Below are 17755 nucleotides of genomic sequence, written 5' to 3'. Positions count from 1 at the left end.
GTTCCAGGTGGGCTAGTTGGCCCCCAGGGACCCTTAGTATGCAAGGGGAATTAGTTCCCCCTCTTCAAACATGCACGGGGGCTGCGTTGCAGAGAGGTGTAAAAAAGGGTGTGGCCTCATTACACCTCTCTGCAATGCAGCCCACTGGCGCATACTGGAGGCTCCTGGTGGGCTAGTTGGCCCCCAGGGACCCCCAGTATGCAAGGGGAATTAGTTCACCCTCTGCAAACGCGCCAGGGGGCTGTGTTGCAGAGAGGTGTAACAAGGGGCATAGCCTCATTACACCTCTGCAATGTAGCCCCCTGGCGCATACTGGAGGTTCCAGTTGGGCTAGTTGGCCCCCAGGGGCCCCCAGTATGCAAGGGGAATTAGTTCCCCCTCTTCAAAAATGCACGGGGGCTGCGTTGCAGAGCGTGGCTTCATTACACCTCTCTGCAATGCAGTCCCCTGACGCATACCGGAGATTCCTGGTGGGCTTTCAGGCCTTATATAGTTAGGAATTAGCATTTAAAAAACCTTGCAAATTCACTGAAAAAACCATAGGTTTCAGGCCTTATATAAGTAGGAATTAGCATTTAAAAAACCTTTTAAATTCACTGAAAAAACCATAGGTTTCAGGCCTTATATAGTTAGGAATTAGCATTTAAAAAACCTTTAAAATTCACTCAAAAAACTATAAGTTTTAGGGGTGTTAGAGTTAGCTGGACATTTCACTCATACAAAACCATTGAAATTGCTCCTATATAGTTAGTTGTACTAACTATATTTTGCGCACCCGCAATCCACTGCTGATGATGTCGCATTTTACATAATTCATGACATGGTCAGTGACATCACTGATGACATCTCAAATGACATCAGAACCAATGTGCACATTACAAAGAAATGTCAACAACATCTATGTGCCAGACAACACAAAGCTATTCAGAAACGGCAAAGAAACTTAGCATTTATGCATGTCTAGTACTTCTTTAATCTAATAATCACATGTGGGGGGTGAAAGCATCACCAATAGAAGAAAAAAACGGGGTATAAAAATAGAAAGCGGACTGTGTCCAGTCAATTGATAAAGAATACTTGTTATTCGAAACGCGTCTGACCTGACATCAGCTGTGAGCAAATAAAGACCTGCTTAACCACGTTACTTTGGTGTCCGTTTCTTGTCCTTTGGAGCGCTACCGGCTGGAGTGCATCTAAGAGGTGTGGGAAAACCCAGTGGATATATATATATATATATGTATATATATATATGTATAGATAGATAGATAGATAGACACATACACATGGGACTGTGGGAGGAACAGGTCCTGTCGGGGCAACTCTGGGATATCATGGGACAGAATATTGTTTTATATCTCCGCTATATTGATGATTTGTTTTTTATATGGCGGGGAACAGAAAGTGCAGCAATGGAGTTTGTCAATGAGTTGAATACCAATGCTTTAAACCTACAATTTACGTCTCACCTTCATGCTACTTCCATTTGCTTTCTGGACATTCAAGTGTATGTGGATAACAACACTTTAGCCACAAAACTATACAGGAAGCCAATAGCTGGCAACACTATCCTACATGCGGCGAGTCCCATCCACGCCATCTGATCGGCAGCATCCCCTACGGGGAGATGCTGCGAATCAGACGCATTTGTAGTGTTGAGACAGGCTGCACAGGAGGCCAGCAAACAAAGATTCTTAGAGAGGGGATTTTCTAGAAAAACTGTTGAATCAGCTATGAGAAGGACTCAACAGATGACCCGCAGTGAGGCACTAATTTCTAAGCCTCTGAAAGTGCCAATTGAGTCCCAAAATGAGAAGATTCAGTCACGCATGATTTTGACGTACAGCAGGCAACACTCTAACATAAGAACAATTATGTATCGTAACTGGAATCTTGTAAAAGGAGATCCGGTCATTGGTCAGAGATTACCAGAAAAACCAATGCTTACGTTCAGAAGGTGTACGTCGATGGCTAAGTCTTTGGTTAAAAACACTCTAGAACCACAGATGTCCAATACTTGGTTGGCCCTCAGTAGGGGTTTCAAAAAATGTGCACAATGCAAGGCTTGTCAGTATGGATGCAATAAGAGCACTTCTATCAGTCCATTTAAACAGCAACCGCTTGAAATCACTAAAAGATTAACGTGTAAAATGGATTTCACAGTTTATGTGCTGGAGTGTTCTTGTGGGCTCAGGTACGTGGGGAGTACTAGACTGCCGCCCCATAAATGAATACTCCAGCACATTAGGGCCATAAGTGGTAAGGATCAAGCCTACCCAGTGGCCAGGCACTCTGAGGAGGTGCATGGATCCAATCCCTCTAATGTACAATATTATGTGATCGACTCGGTCTTGCCTCTGAAAAGAGGAGGGGATAGGGAAGCGAGGCTTCGACTTCTCGAAACCAGGTACATTTTAGAATTGGATAGTAACCATCCAAATGGACTCAATGCCACTAAGGATTTGCACACTTGTTTAAAACAACTATGTAGAGGGGAATTCACATCAATTAGATAATTTTAAAAATTAAAATCGTTGATAATGTAGGATTTTTGCATTTAGTTGGCATACCCCGTATTTTCCATGTATAGATCTTTGAGAATGTAGGGATTTCTTGTACTTTAAATATATGACTTGCGGATATATATATATACTTTTTAAAAATAATTAGACAATTACGATGAGTCTCCTGTCTGATTATATCCATTTTAAAAGGTGGGGGGTCTAATCGAGATTAACCTTGATATTTCATCTTGTTTTGCACTAGCACTAGCACTTTTTTCCATACATTTGCACTTATTTTGACTCCTAGTGACAAGTAGGATTTGGTTATGTGAGTAGTGGTCAGAGGTGTATATTGTTGATTCAAGGCCCACATTCAAGGTACAACCTATTAGACTAAGAAGCAATACAGATGTAATTTCCAGTGACTACAATATTTGATTGAAAAAAACATTTTATCCGAAATGTTTGCAGCAGTTGCTTGATTTATGCACTGGCAAAGCACTTTAGACTGCGAGAACAACAAGGACGTTTTCTTAAAATCTAAGATGTGATTTTTAAAGAAATGAAATGTTGATAATTTTACTAGAAATGATATATGATTTTAACATATTTATTTGTTCTATGTGGAATAAGAAATGGTAGAATTGTTTCAATTTGGGAATAATTTTATGCTGTCACTGTGAAAGTATTTCCTCTGTCATTGAATTCCAGTTCTGACTCACTATTGCACTAGCACTTTAAATACTGGTCCCCGCCAGTCACAATTAGCCATGTGATCAAGCTTTGTTTGGAAGCGAAACTCATTATGGCGGTGGGCTGACTGAAAAAATATAACACTCTGTTTGAAGCACTAAATCTGGGTCTGCTTTTCGTCATTCATCTATTGGTTTGGAGCCTGGTTTGCGGTGACGACTTACATATATATATAAATCTATACTACTATTATAAAGAGAGAACTGTGTCCTTTGAGCCAGGTGAACTCGAAAAGTACACCACCAATCCATACACCCAAGACATCTTAGAAATCCTCAGGGCAAGCAGAAGGACATAGGCTACATAAAAATAAAAAATATACGTTGTTTAAAAATTTAGAAATAAAAATAAAGTAGTCCCTTGCAAGTAGCGCAGGCCGCGACGTCTGCGTGATGACATCGGGAGCGTGGGGAAGAGCGGCAGGAAGAGCGGAGGACAGGCGCGTTTGCAATGGCAGGCACTGTTGCGTCTCTATGGACATACTGCTGGCAGGTAAGGCGCCCCTTCTGTTCAAGTGTTGCTCTATGGCATAATAACTCGGTATGACTAAGTTATTCAAGTGTTGCTCTACGGCATTATAATACAGAGTTATAATGCCGTAGTGCAACACTTGAATAACTTAGTCATACCGAGTTATTATGCCGTACAGTTACTGTGCAAATAATCTTCCGAAAGTTTCTTAGGCTGCGTGTTTTACCAAAAACTTCCACAAGGAGGCAGACGTGGCCTGCTTTTGTGATTTCTGACTTCACACAATAACAATAATGACCAGTTGCCCGCCAGCGATGTTTACATTACAGGAGGCTAGAGTAAGATCATGAGATGTATTGTAATTCAGTAGTTCAAACGATGAGGCCTGATAGGTGGGTCTGGAGAAGATGATTGTAAATTTATATTTTAATTACCCAAACAGTTTTTGTACCAAAAAGACTACACATTGAAGATTTTGGCGTCTGTGGTTTGATAATCTACTCCAGTGATAAGATGGTAGGCTCCTGGCAGGGTTTGAAATACGCGTGTTGGTGTGTCGCGGAAGACGCATTTGAACTGAGACTAGCAGCCCGCCCCAGCGTTGCCTGGGGCAGAAGGGGGCTGGGGGCAGAATTTGTTGCCCGGGGCAGAAGGGGGCTGGGTGCAGCATTTGAGGCTTTGAAAAAATGTCGAATTTAACTGAAAAATCTGCTCTTGCAGAATGTGGGGGAGCACTACGGCAAGCAGCAGCTTAATATAACGCTGGCGCCCGATTTTTCAGTTAAATTCGAAATTTTTCAAAACCTCAAATGCTGCACCCAGCACCCAGCCCCCTTCTGCCCCGGGCAACGCTGAGTGGTGCTTTCACACTGGAGCTCTCATTTTTTAATGGACCCACTTCCATTCTTGACGGCACCCGTCGGCAAGAGTGCTGGATGCGCCGAGGTGGAACTTGGAGCGAGATTTATGTTGTCGTTCTGCACCACCACTGGGCACCTGAGGCATTGGCGTCGACATAGTCGCCAGATACATGCTGGTGGGACCGGGCAGTTACCGATCCCCACGCCGGATGCCATAGAGCCCAGGGTTCGACGAGGGGGCTCCTCCACAAAGTTCAACGGAACTACAAACAAGGCACTCTTGAAAGGACTGTGGCAAAGGGAGGAGTGATAATGGACACTTTGGGGGCGCCATACCGGCACAAGATGAAAGAATAACAATTGAACTTACCCGAGTGTGTCCTAATTAAAACAACGAAGGCGGAGTAATCCCATTGGCTCACCATCAGCCAATCCCCTCCTCCCTTCCATATGTTGTGCCCAATGAAAAGCCACGTGTCAGTTCAAGTACTGCCACCAACACGCTATTTTATTTCTACATGCGAGCTGATGAGGCAAACCGCCGAAACGCGTCCTCGCTGAAATAATGGACAAAGGAGCCCCGTGAGTGCTGCTTTCACACTGGAGCTCTCATTTTTGAATGGACCCACTTCCATTCTTGACGGCACCCGTCGGCAAGAGTGCTGGATGCGCCGAGGTGGAACTTGGAGCGAGATTTATGTTGGCGTTCTGCACCACCACTGGGCACCTGAGGCATTGGCGTCGACATAGTCGCCAGATACATGCTGGTGGGACCGGGCTGTTACCGATCCCCACGCCGGATGCCATAGAGCCCAGGGTTCGACGAGGGGGCTCCTCCACAAAGTTCAACGGAACTACAAACAAGGCACTCTTGAAAGGACTGTGGCAAAGGGAGGAGTGATAATGGACACTTTGGGGGCGCCATACCGGCACAAGATGAAAGAATAACAATTGAACTTTCCCGAGTGTGTCCTAATTAAAACAACGAAGGCGGAGTAATCCCATTGGCTCACCATCAGCCAATCCCCTCCTCCCTTCCATATGTTGTGCCCAATGAAAAGCCACGTGTCAGTTCAAGTACTGCCACCAACACGCTCTTTTATTTCTACATGCGAGCTGATGAGGCAAACCGCCGAAACGCGTCCTCGCTGAAATAATGGACAAAGGAGCCCCGTGAGTGCTGCTTTCACACTGGAGCTCTCATTTTTGAATGGACCCACTTCCATTCTTGACGGCACCCGTCGGCAAGAGTGATGGATGCGCCGAGGTGGAACTTGGAGCGAGATATATATATATATATATATACATATATATACTCTTTCCCTCTGGGTGAAGAAGGCAAAGGACACAGCGGGTTTCAGGGGTTTGCCTTTTATTGAATTCCACCGCATAACCAGGTTTAGGCTTGTGCCTTCGTCAGATGCAAAAATTCAATTGCTTGCTCTCCGTTCGTTTGTTCTTATATGGGCTCCTCCTCTCAGTGGTTCAGGAGCCTCACCTGTTTCAAATCACCTTTTGTTGCCAATTCAGAGGACTACCAGTCCCACAGTGCAGTATTCAGCGCAGAACGGGGTCGCCACGATGTTACTGCAATTTTTCCTCCTGCCCCCTTTCTTTCTGCCACGCACTTCTCTGTACCAGCATCGGAGACGCCAACCTATTTCTCGCGTCTCACCTAGCAGTCTTTGGTCCGCCGTGCAACAGCAGCTTCCTGGTGTCAGATTGGTGAGTGGCGGGTCACGGCTAAAATACGATGCCTCGGCTACCTTCAAATTGTTTCCTATATCCCCGTGACACATATTTCTAACACTCGGTCACCATCGCTGTATTTTATTCTCATGCTGCAGTTTTCAAGTTAACTTGAAAACTGCAGCACGAGAATAAAATACGGCGATTTGGACTGCGTAAAATGGCTCAAAGTGCGCTCTATTGAAATCGGTTCATTGTGAAATAGTGACTGAGTGTTCGAAAAATAATTACGCACTCCACCGTGTGTCGAGTAAGCACCCGCGAATTGTGGAGCAACGGCTGGTGGTTGGAAGTAAAGGAAATATATATATATATATATATATATATATATATATATATATATATATATATATATATATATATATATCCACCCACCCAGATGGAAAGTTGGCAAATTATTTTATTTCATCCTCGTGCAGAAAAACACGCCGCATTGACGCGTTTCGGGACCTCAGCCCCTTGATCACATGACATGGTCCGGCATTTCACCAATCAATTTAAAGTGCAAGTGCGTCATCAGCTGACCCCTCAGCCTGTGGACATAAAAAAGAGACTTCAGCCTGGTCCAGGATCAAATGCACGACATATCACATGTAAAATTCAAGTGCATCAACTAATCAATCATGGTCCATATACATAAATATACAACATGTGCAAGTAAGAGATCCAACATTTTGAACAAATTGTTACTGTTTTCCACAATGTAGGCTCTTAAACCTCATGTCACCCTCATGCATGTTCACATTGATTGAATTGATTCAAGTATAAAACCAATTAAAAGAATATGACCCTGCATATTGCATGTTAAAATCATGACTAAAAAATATACAATTCATTCATTCTGTGCAAATTCGCTCAATTTTGTGCAAATTACGCAAATGTAAACAAAGCATGAGTATATTTCCAAGGAAATCATGTTGAGGACCATTTTTCAAAATTGAGCCCAAGTGGGCATATCAACTCCTGTCACCACTGCGTCCACACTGCTGTTCACTGGAAGAAAGCTAATGCACTCTAAACAGCTTTAACTATTTCTTGTTTCAGTGAACAAAAACTATTCCCTAGTGGTTAAAATAACACTATACCCATCACCATCAAAATTGTGCTAAAAAAAGCCATCTGATGTTCGACATTATTTCATCTATATACAATCCACTTAAGCTCCTTACAGTACTGGTATTTTGCTGATTCAAAGACCCTACATTTACATTCTTAATACAGACATGAATGTAGATCTTCAGTTTGGTTCAGACCATTAGGGGTTTTTGAATTGAGCTCTAAGATGTAACGAGTCTCCAAATATTCTCAACCGGGCCTCTCTATCACCCCCTCTTAGGAGGGGCGGAACCATGTCTATAGCATAGTACTGTAGACACCCTACATCGCCCCCGTGGCATGAATTCACATGTCTAGCAACAGGGTAAGTCTCATCCCTGTTGCTAATTGCCCTTAAATGTTGTAGAATACGTTTGTGGACCTGCAATTTCGTGCTGCCCACGTATCGCAGTCCACAAGCGCATTCCAACACGTAGACTACAAAGTCTGATTTGCAGGTGATTTTCTTTTTGATGTTCATCACCTCATCACTAAAAGGCGTGGTATAGGAAGTACGACTCTTCCCTATCCTACATGCCTTACAGACAGCACATTTGATGAAGCCCTTACTCTTTCCAAGCCAGTTGTCATCAGCTACTTCAGGACTACTGCTCACCAACATCTCGCTCATGGATCTAGCCCGACTATATGTTATAGCTGGCATGTCAGCTAAGATCCCCCCCAATAACCGGGTCTTCCTTGATGACCTGCCAGTTCTTGCGAATTATGTTGTGTATTTGTTTGTGCTGCCGGCTAAAAGCTGTTATCAACCTGGGTTGACCAGACTCCTTGTCTTCTCGTGCCTGTGTTGGTTCAACATCGGTCACCATATCATGCCCAGAGGTTTTGTTGACACGTCTCATGGCCCCCTCCACCATAGCTCTAGAGTACCCTTTCTCAACAAATCTTTCCCTGCTTGCACTCTGGACTCTGGCACAATTTTCACCTGTACTACATATCCTCCTGATCCTTAGCATTTCCCCATAGGGGATGCTCTGAATCAGGTGGGCTGGGTGATGGCTGGTGGCGTGCAAAACCATGTTACCTGCTGTTTCTTTGCGGTGCAGATCTGTTACTATTCTTCCGTTAGCAATGCTAACCTCCACATCCAAAAAGGTAACTTTTGTACTACTGATCTGACCAGTGAACCATAAGTTCAAATCGTTTTTGTTAATATCCGATATGAACATGGATGCCTCCTCCTCTGACCCCCTCCAAATAATGAAAAGGTCATCGATAAACCTATACCAGGCTCTGATGTTACTAGCCATTGTTTTCTCATAGGTTCCCCTAAGGACCTGCTCCTCCCAAAGCCCCATGTGCAAGCACGCGTAGCTTGGGGTGAAGCAGGCCCCCATCGCAACACCCCTTAGTTGTTGAAACACCTGCTTTTGAAACAGGAAGAAGTTGCTTTTGAGGCAGATTTGTCATCTCACTGATCATGTTGTTATGTTGAAGCATGCAGGCCGGCCTTCTCTGCAAAAAGTGTTTCACCGCCCGCAAGCCATCTTCATGATTTATACTGGTGTACAAAGAGGTTACATCAAGTGTTAACAATAAGTAATCTTCCTGCCACACAACAGATCTGATTTTGTCCAAAAAATCCCCAGTGTCTCTAATGTATGAGGGCAGAGCTCTCACATGTTCCTGCAGAAAATGATCAATATATCGGGAGGTGTTCTCAAAAGTACCCTGTCTGGCTGAAATTATAGGCCTGCCCGGTGGTTTGGATAAATTCTTATGGACTTTTGGAATCATATAGAAGACAGGAATTACTGGATAATTGGATCTAAGGAACTTCTGCACGTCCCCACTCAGCAATCCCATGCCCTTCCAAGTATAGAATCTGGTATGGAAAGCATCCCAAGCCATTCTAGCTGTTTTCCAATCGCTCCTACAATAACAATTTCTGTCATTGAGTTGTTGTAGAGCCTCCTCCATATACATTTATCCAGTATTATGGGTATCTTTCATAGATTCACATGCCTGAATCATTCCCCGTCGTCGGGGTAGGAGTCCCCGGTAAATAACAATAGTAATGTCACATAGACATATACTTAGTACTAGGCCAGAGGCCTCACATTAGTAGCCTATCTAGGTCCTTATGTAAAAAGGACCAAACTTTTGGCCAGGAGCCAATCAGCTACCATCACCCCTCTCACCTTCCTGGAAGGAGCCCTAGTCCCTCAGATTTTCTACCGCACGTCGTGCAAAGGAGTCTCCACTGAGCTCTGCTCAGGTTTTTTCCTATACCTTTGGATTTTTGCCTACTAACTCTTCAGGTTCAGTTTGAAAAGGAGTATTGATATTTAATATGTCTACTACTCCTAAAAGAGGATTTTTTAGACCATGTGCCTCATGTAGTAAAATGAGGTTACATATAGAGGACAAGCATGAAGACTGCTTGTACTGCCTCTATCCTCAGCATTCTGCCAAGGAATGTAAGATTTGTCGCACTCTCCCGGTCAAGACATTGAAAGACAGGGAAGGGCGACTGCTTCTGTGGCTCCAGAGACTGAAGGACAAGGACCAAGTCTCCTCAGGTGAGAGCGAGTGTTCCTTCAGAAGCTTCCACTCCTCTCCTAAAAGGCCTCGACAGACCTCCCCAGGTCAGTCTGCTGTGCTTCCTCACAAGAAGCCAAATTCCATGGAGGGTCATCCTAAGGTTAAACCTTCTCTTCAGATGACAGCCTTCAAGAAGCCTGCTGTGGTATCTTCTGGCCTGCCTGTGACGATGTCGACAGTATCCATTTCGACATCCACGGCGTCTACTTTCTCCATGGCGTCAACTGCTACAACATCGTCGACGATGGGTAGGTCAATACCTTCTGTTATTCCTCTCACAAAACCGTCGACGACGCTCCCGTCGACGTCTGCTTCATCGTCGACGAAGGCAAAGCTTCCAGCGTCGACGAAAATCCCATCGTCGACGACGAGTTCATCGTCGACGAAGACTTCATCGTCGTCGAAGACACCGTCGACGAGGACACCGTCGACGTCGACGCCTTCGTCTACAAACCCGTCGACGTCGAGACCGTCGACGAAGACTTCCTCGTCGACGAAGACTTCCTCGTCGACGAAGACTTCCTCGTCGACGAAGACTACATCGTCGATGGAGGCACCGTCGACGAGGACACGGTCGACGTCGTCGACGAGGACACCGTCGACACCATCGTCGACGAGCCCGTCGACGACGACACCGTCGACGAGGCCATCGTCGTCGACTTCTATAGTGTCGACGCCGCCGTCGACGAAGACATTGTCGTCGACGAAGACATCATCGACGTCGATGCAGTCTACGATGAAAGTGCATGATAAAATGTCAAAAATCGTAGACGCTCCACAGTCGGACACCATGTCAACGACTCTACAATCGAAGGGCTCTCCATCAGTGAAGTATTCCTATACCCATTTTAAAATGTCATCATGCATGGTGACACCAGAGATGACCTCACCTAGCAAGGTCCAGCAACTGCTGCCAACGTAGTTTCTAGAAGCAGAAGATCCTGACGTAGAGAATATGTTTCCCATAGCATCCAGTCCCTCTCATCTTAACATCAAGGTTCATGAGAGTTCAGACTGTGAAGATTTTGAAGAGATTACAATTCAAGAAGAAGTTCGACAGCATACCACTGTTCAGCCTATGGTATGCCTTCCAGCGTCAATTGTCTCTGACCTACAGTTTCTAATTTCAGACTATAAGCAAAGATTTCCATCTTCTGCTCCTGCTTCAGGAGTGCCAGCACAGCAGGAAGCTCCAACTCCTCAACATCGCCAGCGACCACCTCCGCTGGTTGTGAGTCAGGAGCAAGAGAAGTTACCTCCTCAAATTTCTTCGGATGAAGATGAATATGAGGAAGAAATGAGACATGATGAGGTCCAAGATGAGGAAGGTGAAAAACATGATGAGGATTCTGATGATAACGCCAACCTGGATCCAGCATCCCCAGAACAAGTACAGGACGATTCACCCCCTGAAGATTTAGGGGTATTCCATAATATAGTAGGGAGAGCGGCTGCAAGGTTCAACATCCAAATAGCTTCGGAAACGCAGGACTGTTTTCTCCATGATTTTAAGGAATCCTTCAAAAGATCTGTTCGATCCATCCCAGTAATCGATTATATATGGGAGCAAGGACTTAAAATTATGAAAAATCCTTCCTCTCTCATTCCAGTGCCAGCTAGACTTGAAAGGAAGTACAAAGCCCCAGACACTGCACCCGCATGTTTAACTGGCCAGACTAAACCGGACTCTGTTATATCGCAGGCCGCTCAGCAGAAGTCTAGCAACCCGTCAGCGGCAATAACAGCGCCTCCTGATAAAGAGGGGAGAAAACTTGATGCCATTGGCAAAAGATTTTCTTCCATGTCCGCCCTATCAGTCAGGGCTGCAAATTCTCTGGCATTACTAGGTCGCTACAATCGACAGATATGGGCAGATATAGCCCCATATCTAGGGGCAATCCCAGAAGACCAGAAAGAAGAGGTTAAGAAAATTTTGTTGGAGGGCGAACGCTCTGCCTCAGAAATGATCGATGTGGCCTTGGATATCGCTTCCACAGGATTTCGTCAACTGGCAGGAGCAGCGGTTTTGAGATGCCAGGGCTGGCTTAAAGCCACAGCATTCCGGCCTGATGTGCAAGCCAAAGTTCTAGACATGCCATTTGATGGAGAACTGCTCTTCGGTGAACATATCGATGACATGCTGCAAGGTATTAAGAAGGATACCGATACGGCGAAAGCCCTAGGCACCCTGCAATACAAAACTAATTCCTTTCGAGGATCCAGAGGTAGAGGGCAACAGAATTGAGGCAGCTATCAAGGTTACAAGTCCGCTTATAACTCTTCTCAGCAGTACAAGCCTCAATATCAGCAGAGGCAGCAACAAGGACGATCTTCATACAACAAGTCGTCCTTTCGAGCGAAAGGAGGAAAGAAAGATAATTACAGACGCCAATGACTGCTTTCTCCAGCAAGCCTCCTCCTCTTCTCCACAATTCGTAGTTGGAGGAAAAATTACCAACTTCCTTCACAATTGGAAGCAAATTACAACAGATCGTTGGGTGTTGCAGTTAGTTCGCTTCGGACACACGCTGGAGTTTGTGGAGCATCCTCCTCCGAACCCACCATGTCCTATGCAGCACAAGAATCTAAACCTACTTCAACAGGAGCTCTCTCTAATGCTCCAGAAAAGAGCAGTGGAAAGAGTTCCTCGAGGTCAGAAGGGGAGAGGATTCTATTCCCGATTCTTCCTGATCAGAAAAAAGGAGAAGAAGCAGTGGAGACCAATACTGGATCTGAGAAACCTAAACAAATACCTAAAGAAGCAGTCCTTCCGTATGGTTACCCTCCAGGAGGTATTACACCTACTCAATCCAAAAGACTATATGGTATCCTTAGACCTCCAGGATGCCTATTTTCATATCCTCATTCACAAGAGTCATCGACAATTTCTGAGGTTTGCAGTGGCAGGCAGACACTACCAGTTCAGAGTTTTACCATTCGGCCTGAAGTCAGCTCCACGCATCTTCACAAAGTGTCTGTCTCCGGTAGCGGCATACCTTCGTCAACATCATCACCAAGTCTTTCCCTACCTAGACGACTGGCTCATCAAAGCTCCGACTCGGACAGGCGTAGCCAAGTCCTCTTCGGCCTGCCTTCATCTCTTCGAGAATCTGGGCCAACACTCAACCAGGAAAAGTCAACTCTCCACCCGTCACAACGTCTCAATTTCCTGGGAGCAACGTTGGATACACAACAAGAGAAAGCCTTCCCTTCCAGAGAACGTCAGGTCAAGCTGAAGACCCTGGCTGTCCACATTCAGACCAAAAAGAGAGTCAAAGTTCGACTATTCAAGTAGTTGTTAGGAATGATGTCTTCCAACATTTTTCTCATTCCTCACTGTCGCCTACACATGCGGCCTCTACAGGAAGCCTTAACAAATCAGTGGATCCAAAGTACAGGGTCTTTCGACGACTGGATCAAGATCACTCAGGTCATGAAAACAGCTCTGAGATGGTGGCTTCTGGGTGACAACTTAAACAAGGGTCTCCCTTTTCTTCTCCCAGTCTCTCCTCATGTGATAACCACAGACGCTTCACTGGAAGGATGGGGGGCGTTCCTGCAAGAACTGCAAGTGCATGGTCAATGGTCAGTGGCAGAAAAACAACTCCACATCAATCTGCTAGAGTTACGAGCAGTGCGCTTGGCACTTCGAGCATTTCTACCCCGAATCCGGAACTCCCCAGTGCTTGTGAGGACGGACAACACCACCACAATGCACTACCTGAACAAGCAGGGGGGTACTCGATCCAGGACATTGTCTCGAGAATCTCAGCAAATTTGGATCTGGCTGCTACAACACGACATTTCTCTGCGGGCAGAGTATGTCCCAGGAGTAGACAACACCCTGGCAGACTCGCTAAGCAGGCAGCGATCACTTTGCCACGAGTGGGAGCTCGACCAGAAGACGCTCGACTCGGTGTTCTCCCGTTGGGGAAAACCTCACCTGGATCTCTTTGCGACGGAAGTGAACGCGAAATGCTAACATTACGCAAGCTGGCTTCCCCAGAAAAGGTCCCTAGGGAATGCCTTTTCGATGACATGGTGCAACGTCTTTGCTTACGCTTTTCCACCGTTTCCCCTGATCCCCAGGGTTCTCCGGAAACTGAAGGCAGAGAGTTGTACCATGATCCTGATAGCCCCAGCGTGGCCGCGCCAACACTGGTATACAGAACTACACCTTCTATCGCTGGAACCTCCAATTCTATTCAGGACATGCCCACATCTCCTCACAATGAACTAGGGACAAGTCCAGCATCCGGATCCAACATCTCTAAAATTATCGTCTTGGCTCCTGAGTTCAGAGAGTTCCAGGATTTAGATATTCCACAGGAATGCAGGGTCGTCTTAGCCCGGGCTCGGGCTGAAAGTACTAATAAGACGTATTCCCTCAAGTGGAAAAGGTTCTGTTTGTGGTGTAGAGCTCAGAAATTACATCCGTTCACTTCTACTCCAGCACAAATTCTGCCCTACTTGCTCCACTTAGCCAATTCAGGACTGGCACACGCTTCAATAAAGGTCCACCTGGCGGCCATATCCAGGTTCAGACGATCTTCGTGTGGAGCTTCACTATGGACCAACAGACTAATCAAACAGTTTCTGAAGGGATTATTCAGATCTTTCCCTCCAGTTAGAGCACCTCCACCTACATGGCAACTAAATGTGGTACTAGCTCAACTAATGAAACACCAGTTTGAGCCAATCCACAGAGCAGATCTAAAATATTTATCATGGAAAACAGCTCTATTGCTGGCGCTCACGTCAGCAAGGAGAGTGAGTGAACTGCAGGCTTTTTCTGTGCAAGACCCCTTCATCCAGTTCAAGAACGACAGGGTCATTCTACGGACTAACCCTAAGTTTATACCGAAGGTTCCGTCCTCTTTCCATCTCAACGAACCTATTGTCCTAAGATCTTTCTTCCCGAATCCATCATCTGCGGCTGAAAGATCTCTACACTCATTGGACCTCAAACGATGTCTCAAATTCTACCTTCACAGGACGGGGCAATTTAGAAAGTCAAACCAATTGTTTGTTGCATTTAGCAGGCCCAGAAAAGGCCTAGCTTTGATAAACAGAGCATTTCCAGATGGATTTCAGCGGCCATCGCCTTCTGTCACCAACAGGCGGGCCATCCTCTGCCTTCAAAAGTTCGAGCACACTCCACTAGAGCGGTATCCACCTCCATGGCGCTCTTTGCTGGGGTATCCATTGTGGACATTTGCAGAGCGGCGACATGGAAGACACCACATACGTTCACCAAGCACTACTGCTTGGACTCTGAACTTATGAAGGATGCGGCAGTGGGACAGGCTGTCCTACGTCATCTATTTCATTAGTGGTGAGCCTTCTTCCTAACATCCCACCTTCCAGGTAATTTATCGCACATTTCTTATCAGGTTGTGAGTATCATGTAAACTGTGTAACAACTTATGATAAGATTATTATGTCTTTACGAATGTATTATGCGAAATGTGCTCATTATTGCTTGCTATTCTGATTCAGGCATGTGAATCTATGAAAGATACCCATAATACTGGATAAGAAATGCGTTACTTACCCGTAACAGCAGTTATCCAGTATTGGTATCTTTCATAGATTCACATGCAACCCACCCGCCTCCCCTGGAAGGGCTCACCTTTCCCCTCTCAGTAGGTACTACTTAGCACTGTGCTTACGAAAATCTGAGGGACTAGGGCTCCTTCCAGGAAGGTGAGAGGGGTGATGGTAGCTGATTGGCTCCTGGCCAAAGTTTGGTCCTTTTTACATAAGGACCTAGATAGGCTACTAATGTGAGGCCTCTGACCTAGTACTAAGTATATGTCTATGTGACATTACTATTGTTATTTACCGGGGACTCCTACCCCGACGACGGGGAATGATTCAGGCATGTGAATCTATGAAAGATACCAATACTGGATAACTGCTGTTACAGGTAAGTAACGCATTTCTTCTTTGGGCCAAAGGACAATATTGCCCCCCTTATCTGACTGCTTGACAATTACTTAATTGTCTCCCTGCAATTTTTTCATAAGGCTACCATAAGCATTGTTGCACTTTTTATTTTTTGCATCTTTTGCCATGGACACCTGGTGCAGTTTTTTTCAAGTCAGATGTTACCAGATTGTTGAATACCTCTATATTGTCAAAAGTTAGCACCGGGTTGAAAGTTGATTTGGCTTTAAAACCTGTTGCCGCTGGAGCATTTGTTATCAACTGTTGTTCTAAACCGGTGTCTTCCAAAGTTCCCCCTTCTCTGTTAAGTTCCACCAAATCACCATATAGGCCCACCTCTCCTGCCAGGCAAGGGGCTGAGTCCAAATCAGTCATATTACCATAATATATATATATATATATTTTTTTTTACATCTTTGTGGCAACATTTTATACAACTGGCATAATTGATGAATGTCTATATGTGATTTGAAACTCTTTAGTGCATTATGTAACCTTCGAGTGGTCGTTTTGTTCAAACTAACTTTTTTATGCCATGGAGGAATTATTGTTCATCTTTCGTTTGGTGCCTATTTATCTTGATATAATGGGAATGTGTTCTGGTAGTCCTTCTTTTGGATTTTATCAGGACAATTCTTTCTCTGATATTTCTTTATTGTTGTGAACAATGTGGAGTGTGTGATAAGGTTTATTAAGGAAGATGATAAGAAGAGCCCCACCAGGAGCAGCCTTCCTGCTGCTCAGCCCATCCTCCAACTAACTGACTCTCTCACTCCCCAACGTTCCACAGCCACCTCACTCACCAACATTCCACCACCATAGTCACAATGGCTGAGCAGCAGGTATAACACCCTGCACTGTCTGGCAGACTACGCCTTAAAAGTGAAACCCCTTTTATGCCGTCCCTGGCAAGAAATACCCAATGCCTGAAAAATATTGTTACATTGCAGCATATCCACAGTAAATGTTGTTGAGCAGCCGATCTGCATGAACCTTCAGATGTCACACTATTTGGCCTCAAAAGTATGATATGACAGTAAAATCAGATAGTGGAGAAATTGAACAGTTTAGAAAATCCCATTTTTTATTTCAAGGATTTCTAGATAATATGACTGCTTCAATGAACACTTTTGTGCAGGTTTTTGTGTGGATTTTTTTTGAGTTCCCATCATTTGTTTTTCAGATACCATCAATGCGTTCTGTTTCTGTATTTCTCTACTGCATCTTTTTGTGATTCAGCAGATAATCATGGAGTGCATGCTACAGAACTAATACATAATCTGTTCTACATTATCAATTGTCTTTTATATGGAATTTGATGTTCTTACTTCCTCAACAGTACCCCCACTTTCTGAAGAGGGATGCCAATAAACTGCAGATAATGTTGCAGAGAAGGAAAAGGTACAAAAACCGGACGATTCTGGGGTACAAAACCCTGGCCGTGGGGCTCATAAACATGGCAGAGGTAAGGAGACCTTTGGACTTTATTCGTCATAGCACAATTTTTGGAGACTTCAATTTGGCATAAATGTGTGTTCTGTGGTTCAACTGGGTATGTTAGTGTCATAATTCGAATGCCCGGAGCCCTAAACTTTAAGATTATTTAGTTAAGACACTTGCACCTTGTTCATTCTGATCAATCACTTTTATTGAGACCATTTCAATATTTGTATTGTCTTTTATAGTGCAAACTTAATTCAACCGTGTTTCAGAGAGCTATACATTATATGTTTAACAATAGAAAGTCAATCATATATTGAATATGGTAGTACATGTACTAACATTTGTTGTGTACATACATTTATTATAATT

The 17755-nt window shown here is 44.7% G+C and overlaps 1 protein-coding gene across 1 annotated transcript in view; it reads left to right on the top strand.

Annotated features, from left to right (window-relative positions):
* PACS1 (phosphofurin acidic cluster sorting protein 1) overlaps positions 1 to 17755 on the top strand; it is a 1518728-nt gene that overhangs the window by 462742 nt on the left and 1038231 nt on the right. Inside the window, exon 4 of the mRNA XM_086938495.1 lies at positions 17283 to 17408. Within this exon, the coding sequence (XP_086794621.1) occupies positions 17283 to 17408 (126 nt within the window). The remainder of the gene's footprint in view (positions 1 to 17282; positions 17409 to 17755) is intronic.

Source organism: Lissotriton vulgaris, chromosome 9 (genome assembly GCF_964263255.1).
Source record: "Lissotriton vulgaris chromosome 9, aLisVul1.2, whole genome shotgun sequence".
NCBI lineage: Eukaryota > Metazoa > Chordata > Amphibia > Caudata > Salamandridae > Lissotriton > Lissotriton vulgaris.
Note: the sequence above shows the minus strand (reverse complement) of the source record. Positions and strands in the feature narration are given on the sequence as shown.